This window comes from Gigantopelta aegis, chromosome 5 (genome assembly GCF_016097555.1).
Source record: "Gigantopelta aegis isolate Gae_Host chromosome 5, Gae_host_genome, whole genome shotgun sequence".
Lineage (NCBI taxonomy): Eukaryota > Metazoa > Mollusca > Gastropoda > Neomphalida > Peltospiridae > Gigantopelta > Gigantopelta aegis.
The window spans coordinates 24,126,954-24,134,717 of record NC_054703.1 but is presented as its reverse complement, the minus strand read 5'-3'; the positions used below and the strand labels follow the sequence as shown (position 1 = coordinate 24,134,717).

Here is a 7,764-nt window from a genome sequence, read left to right as displayed (position 1 = left end):
TGGACATTATGCAAGAGTTGTTTTGAGCTGTGACATCTTACCGATACATATTTGTCTCTATCATCCCACCAGTCCGGTTGTTGGGATTAAACGGTGAAACATTGACATCTGGGCACACCCAGTACTGCAATATCTTACTTTCTTCTGAAGTTGTTAATATTTTCATAGGTACGACGTTTCTCACGAACGATAATATTCGTGATCTAGCAATGGATAGCGCACGTGCGTTATTTCTCCAAGGACCTCTCGTCTGCTTTATGGACTTAAATCCTTGTTTTGTTTCCTGCACGCGCTCTCACTCCAAATCATGGCAGCTTCAAAGATACGATTTCTCATCTGCCTGAAGTATGTCCTGTTTGCAATCTTAACCAAACATTCATGACAGAGAGAGATAAGTCCAGCCGACTTAAGAGCGGCATCACCATTTTCTAAAATACAGTTCAGTGACTTCTCCATCAGTTGTATTTCATCGTAAAGATGCGCTTGCTCCATTACGAAGCAAGCGTCGTCTGACGTCATCGATGACGACAAAAACGTCAGACACAGCTGTTCTAGGGTACTTACGTCATACTTCTTGGATACATACAGCAGGCCGATTACATTGTCACCGGTGAGCGTGACTTCATCTGTGTACAGATACCTGTGAATTAGAAAACAAACACAATATTATAACATATGTTATAATTTCGTTCATATGAACATGTGTATGTTTAATAACCATGGCGGGATTTAGCTCAGTTGGAAGTGCTCAATTGAGGTGCTTGCGTCGCAGGATCAAACCACCTCGGCGGATCCATTCAACTGATGACGATGTTTTTAACTGCCATCTTTGTTATCGTACCCGTGTACTCCCGACGATACTGGAACTTGGGGCAGTGAACACACATCAGTGCTAGACGTCTTTTTGTTTATTTACTCCGGTGCAGTATTTTGTCTAAATCTAAACTATTATAAACTTTTTGCGAAAAATATTGCATACTGTAAAGGAAAATGCATTTATTCAGATGTATGCCAGATTACAAATGTTTAAATATAAACGATTTATTTAACTGTTAACGACAGGTGACTGTCGATGGAATTGTTTTATTTATTGCTCTGCGCTATTGGTTCAAAAATAAATAAATAGGTTTATATAAAAGATCCCTTGCTGCATTAGGAAAAATGTAGCGGGTTTCCTCTGATTACTACATGTCATAATTACCAAATATTTGACACCCAACAGCCGATGATTAATTAATCAATGTGCTCTATTGATGTCGTTAAAGAAACAAAGAAATGTTTTTATTTAACGACACACTCAACACATTTTATTTACGGTTATATGGCGTCAGACATATGGTTAAGGACCACACAGATTTTGAGAGATGAATCCCACTGTAACCACTTAATGGGTTACTCTTTTCGATTAGCAGCAAGGGATGTTTTAGGCACTGACGTCATACTTCTTGGATACATACAGCGGGCCTTTTACATTGTCACCGGTGAGTGTGACTTCATCTGTATATAGATACCCCAATTAGAAACAAAAAAATACTATAAACCGAAGATAATAAACGAGTTACCAGTTATTATAAACAAAACAAATTATGTTCAGTAACGAGTGTTATAATGTTCATAGGTAATTCAGTACACACATATTGGCCTCGGTGGTGCAGTGACTAAGTCATCAGACATAAGGCTGGAAGGTTCTGGGTTCTCAGCCCGGTACTAGCTCCCACACAGAGCGAGTTTAACAACTCAATGGGTTGGTCTAAAAGCCTTACACCGACTTCTCTCTAGCACATGTTTGTATTTAATCTTATTCAACAAATTACGCAGTGTTCTGTTTTTTAACTTTGTAATTCACGTTATTTTTTTCTGGCAGAAAGTTCATTAGTCCCCGGCCAAACAAATACGGTAATGCCAGGGTTGGGAGGTCAACAAATATAGTTTATGTTTAATAAATTTATAATTTACATACTGCAGAAATTCTTCAAAGATGGCTGGTTCTACATCCGGTATCACTATGTTATCCTGCTCTGCCAATGGGCCCTTTAACATAGCTTCGAACACGCAGCTGCGCAAACTCAGTATAAGTTTGTGCGCCTGCATGTTCTTTTGTGACTGCCCCACCTTGAATATCACGTCAGTATGAACTTCTTTCTGAAGTGAATACTTCAGACATTCAGTTATGGATTTCCCTCTCTGCCAGCTTTGAATAAAGCCTGGCTCAGTCTGACGAGTTGATTTCCTTGTGTCCTTCTTGTCACTGAAAATACATACAATTATTTGCATGAACACGTTCCTGTTTTACAAGTGGTTTGTGTGTGTGTATGTGTTCCTGTGTACTATCGTGTGTGTGTGTGTGTGTGTGTACTGGCCCGTAGGAAAACCGGGGGAGAGGGCGTATATTTGTATCCGATCCATCAGTGCCTCTTCCCTCCCCACACTCCCAAAGTCGTTCCTGGGGGCCTGGTGTGTGTGTGTGTGTGTACCAGGGCCGTAGCTAGCGGTCAAAATAATAGAAACTTAAAGACAACTCTTCTTAACAGTTTGAGGAGATTTAAGTTTGTAACCTCCCTGAAATGGCTGCAAAATGGTCTTCCAGACCTTCTAGATTTGAAAATTTCACAGTATGCCCTCGGAACCCCTAATGTCTTGCGCCTTCCATGCTCGTTCATTCCATGAATTCGTCTGCCACCACCACCACCCTCCCCGCCCAAAATAACTCCTAGCTACGGGTCTGTGTAGCTGCATACATGTATCTCCTCATAGATAAATTGATGCAGTGAATATCCCTAATAACATATTTAGAGAATACTCAACGAGCTACGAGACAATACTGTTTATCTTGCAGGAGTGAATTGATATTATTCTTCCCGAGCCTTCACGAGTGCAAGATAAACGGTATTGCTGAGTAGCGAGTTGGGTATTCTATTTATTACCCATTATCAATTTGTATCATTTTATAGAAGATATTCAAACAATCCTGTGGCTGAAAACAGGTCTGCAAGTTGAGAATAAGAGACAGCGTTGCGTCATAGCTGTGACGTACGTATCGCTGATGACGTAAGTTAGTTGTTGTCTTGACATCCACCATGGAAACTATTCTTACACAAAATTAACCACCTATAGTGAAGCACTGTTTATGACATCAAAACGTATCTAGAGGAAGAAATGTTTGTTTTTTTCTTTCCCTAGGGAAATATCATTTTTCCCTCCCCACTTCTCTCTGCCCATATGGATAATAAAATAAAATGGTTATTTTTCAAAACAGCGCTATTTATCTTTCACATGTGTTAATGTGGTAATTGTAATTCTTTGTGGTTGTTAGGACAATGACTGTATATACACAGTAAATGCTTAAATAATAAATTGTATTATAGAGGCGGCAGTTTTAAAAACCTGCATTGTTCTGTTCAAGAGCAGGACGTAGCCCAGTGGTAAAGCGCTCGATTGATGCGCGGTCGGTTTAGGATCCATCCCCGTTGGTGGGCCCATTAAGCTATTTCTCGTTCCAGCCAGTGCACCACGACTGGTAGATCAAAGGTCGTGGATGGTGTAAATAAAAGATCCTTTGCTACTAAGAGAAAATGTAGCAGATTTCCTCTTTAAAACTACGTCAAAATTAACAAATGTTTGACATCCAATAGCCTATCATTAATTAATCAATGTGCTCTAGTGGTGTCTTTAAACTTTTACCGTTTAAAACCTAAGATTTTAATATTATTAATATTAATTTCTATTCAATATTGTTTTTCCTTAAATACTTTTTTTAAAGAACCCACCCGTAAAGAAGTTTAATTATTTCCATTTAAAACCAATCTCTGAAAGTTTCATTAAATCAAGGTCATATACGTTCTGTCTGTATGACATGAGAAATATATTCCAGCTGTGTGCAATATTTTTCTTCAAATGCATATCATACCTCCATGTGCATTACGTTTATTGGGTGGGTTTTTTTGGGGCAAATAATCTGTTTTATATATCTTTTTATTTTATATATAATATAAAGTACGGAAGCCGTACCTACGCGGGTCAGGACGTAGCCCAGTGGTAGAGCGCTCGCTCGATGCGCGGTCGGTCTAGGATCGATCTCCGTCAATAGGACCCAAAGGGCTATTTCTCGTTCCAGCCAGTGCACCACGACTGGCATATCAAAGGACGTGGTATGTACTACCCTGTCTGTGGGATGGTGCATATAAAAGATCCCTTGCTGCTAATCAAAAAGAGTAGCCCATGAAGTGGCGACAGTGGGTTTCCTCTATCAATATCTATATAGTCCTTAACCTTATGTCTGACGCCATATAACCGTAAATAAAATGAGCTGAGTGCGACGTAAAATAAAACATTTCCTTCCGTCCTTCCGTCCTTCCTTCCGTACCTACGCTAATGCAACTAAGGTCGACGACGAGACTGGCCTCGGTGGCGTCGTGGTAAGCCATCGGTCTACAGGCCGGTAGGTACTGGGTTCGGATCCCAGTCGAAGCATGGGATTTTTAATCCAGATACCGACTCCAAACCCTGAGTGAGTGCTCCGCAAGGCTCAATGGGTAGGTGTAAACCACTTGCACCGACCAGTGATCCATAACTGGTTCAACAAAGGCCATGGTTTGTGCTATCCTGCCTGTGGGAAGTGCAAATAAAAGATCCCTTGCTGCTAATCGGAAGAGTAGCCCATGTAGTGGCGACAGCGGGTTTCCTCTCAAAATCTGTGTGGTCTTAACCATATGTCTGACGCCATATAACCGTAAATAAAATGTTTTGAGTGCGTCGTTAAATAAAACATTTCTTTCTTTTCTAAGGTCGACGACAGTAACTTTTCGAACCCTCGTTTTAGCTTCGTACACAATCAATATAGCATATCTTACCGTAATTTCACTTGAAATCCACATTTCGTAAAATGTACCATTTTTTAATCAAAAGATTTTCTTGAAACACATTTTTAGATGCATTAGTAATGTTGAAACAAAACAATTTCAATAGCAATTTTGCACTGGGATTTTTTCAGCAATCTTAAAACGGAAACGTCATGTACCTAGTTATGATTATTGTAAGGAGATGCAAAGTGACGCCATTGGAATACTGAATTCATTCAAATTCAAAATTAGCTATATAATATTATTACAATGCTTCGCCACATTAAAATAAAAACTGGTCACTTAACCTTGACCCCTGTCAAATTTCTATAACAAGCAGACCACGCAGTTTCAAGGTCGGTATTTTGTTCATAATTCTGGACAAATATTAATTTGAAGTTTTAAAAGATGAAAAATAAAAAGTACCTTTTGTAAAACATATCATATAAAAAATTACCATTGGATATCTTTTATATATTGTGTACGAAGCCAAAACAAGGGTCCGAAAAGTGACTGTCGTCGATCTTAGTTCAAATCACAGGGACCTACAGAAAATATAACTAAGGTCATACTAGGTCGGAGTGTAATACAAGACAAATAATCCAAACAAAAACAATAAGGATCTGCCACATGAGCAGCTTGGAGCGCTATAAGCAATCATTTATACCTAGCAAAAAAAGTAAAGTTAGTTTTATTTAACGACGTCACTAGAACACATTGATTTTTTTATCTTATCATCGGCTATTAAACGTCAAACATATGGTCGTTCTGACACTATTTTTAGACGAAACCCGCTGTCGCGACATAGGCTACTCCTTTACGACATGCAGCAAGGGATCTTTTATTTCCGCTTTCCACAGGCAGGATAGCACAAAGCATGGCCTTTGTTGAACCAATTATGGATCACTGGTCGGTGCAAGTGGTTTACACCTACCCACTGAGCCTTGCGGAGCACTCACTCAGGGTTTGGAGTCGGTATCTGGATTAAAAATCCCATGCCTCGACTGGGATCCGAACCCAGTACCTACCAACCTGTAGAACGATGGCCTAACCACGACGCCACCGAGGCCGGTTTATACCTAGCACTCCATTCACATGATTATATAATACTATGTGATAAAACATATTTTATGTAAACCAAATTTTAAAAGAATGTTTTTGGGGTTTTTTTCAAATAATAACAACGATAACGTTAAAATGTTATGGTTTTAAGATTAAACGAACCTTGTGGTGCATGGCATGAAAACATAAGTGTCACCGCTCGAGTTGAAGCTACTGTTACTGAAAAAATAAACAAAACACATATGTATTAAGTAGAGCTGAGCGATATACCGTATTCATTACCGTATTCAATCTTACTATAGTGATAAACACCTTTTGAAACCGTATGTAAAATTTTATTTTATCTTGACCGGATCTTCTATAGTGATAACTATTTATTTTCATAGCCGTATCAAATGGGAAACACGTTCCCCTTTTATTTTTACTGCAGTTAGCGCCCCTTTTATTTTTACTGAGTTAAAGTCATTTATATGATTTACAAATTACGTCACATCGTATTTTTCAACATTACACAAGGCTGTTGGCAGAGTATGATTCTTAAACGTTAAGTAAATCCATGAAAGGAGTTTTGAATCATAGATTTAACAAAGTGTTGTTATGACGTTAAATTAAAAAACCGTTTTTGTAAAACATATAAGAAGGTATGTAATAAATACAGAACTTCACATAGGTTGTTTTCCTATTTATTGCACTCATTTATTTTGCAAAAGAACATACCACAAGACCGCGCAAAATAAACTCGTGCAATAAATAGGAAGCGAAAGCAACGTATGTGAAGTTCTGTATATATATATATAGTGGAACCTCGTTAGTCCGGACAGTATGGTTATTAAAAAAAAACGTCCGGATTAATGAATTTTGAATAAGAGAAATGAAATCTTAAGGCCACCGCAGACATTTGCAACTTTGTCGCTTGCAACTGAAATTGCATGATTGGAAGCAACTTTTTTTCTCGTTGCACTGGTCTGCACACACATGCGACAACCAGCAATTTGAGTCCAGCAGTGATCACGTGACAGTCAAAATGGCGGTTTTCACCTGTAGTTATTTCGACGTGGTCATCGAGTCATGTTCTACAACATATTTGTTATGACGTAGAAGACTGAATTTACGTAAAGTTGCACTTAATTTGTCCCACACGCCTTTTGGTCCTTTAGGATATAACCACACAATTTGTGTAGAAAACCTGTATAAACATACCTGATATTCCAAGCGCAGATTCCATCTCTGCAAGACACATCTCCCTTTTAGCCCTATTGCATATATTCAGGGGATGTTGTGTCAAAAAAGAAATGTATTGTCTGCAATCTCACCACCTAATTCATTCAAGCTCATTAAAATTAGCTACACTAGTTACATGTGGATCTAAAGACAGCCAGTTGGAGCTCATGTCCACCAATCCCAAACCGTACTTGCAGAAATCCTTAGGCCAGGGATTTAAAACTGAACTAACCACGGGCCCGAGTCCCAATGTCCAGGTAACACTTTCGTCTGTAAATAATAATTAAATATGGAACATTGGATCACAATTCGCACTTTTATAACGTAATGTGGGGCATACAAAATTCTAAAAATCTCGCGGCGAGTCTATTTTAGGGGCCGACAGTACAGCGAACCATTACCAATACGCTGAGGGGCTGGGTTATCAGTCTTCAAGTGTACATTAAAACATTATACTATTTATTTAATAAAATACAAAAAAAATATAAATCAGTCTTCAGTTTGCATTACCAAATTGTGTATTTTATAAAATAAAACATGATTATTAAGGCATTCGTAATTTCACCCGAAACATGGGTATACCCTCAGGCTATTTCGGAATGTTTTCAAATTATTTTTAAATCATTGGCAGGATTCTGCAAGT

General features: G+C 38.5%; 1 protein-coding gene across 1 annotated transcript in view; it reads right to left on the bottom strand.

Annotated features, from left to right (window-relative positions):
• Positions 1-255: 255 nt before the first annotated feature.
• Positions 256-7,764, bottom strand: part of LOC121373020 (BTB/POZ domain-containing protein 3-like) — a 7,966-nt gene continuing 457 nt past the window's right edge. The window contains exons 2-4 of the mRNA XM_041499463.1: positions 6,063-6,119; positions 1,961-2,248; positions 256-640 (exon numbers count right to left, since the gene is read on the bottom strand). Of these exons, the coding sequence (XP_041355397.1) occupies positions 256-640; positions 1,961-2,248; positions 6,063-6,119 (730 nt within the window). The remainder of the gene's footprint in view (positions 641-1,960; positions 2,249-6,062; positions 6,120-7,764) is intronic.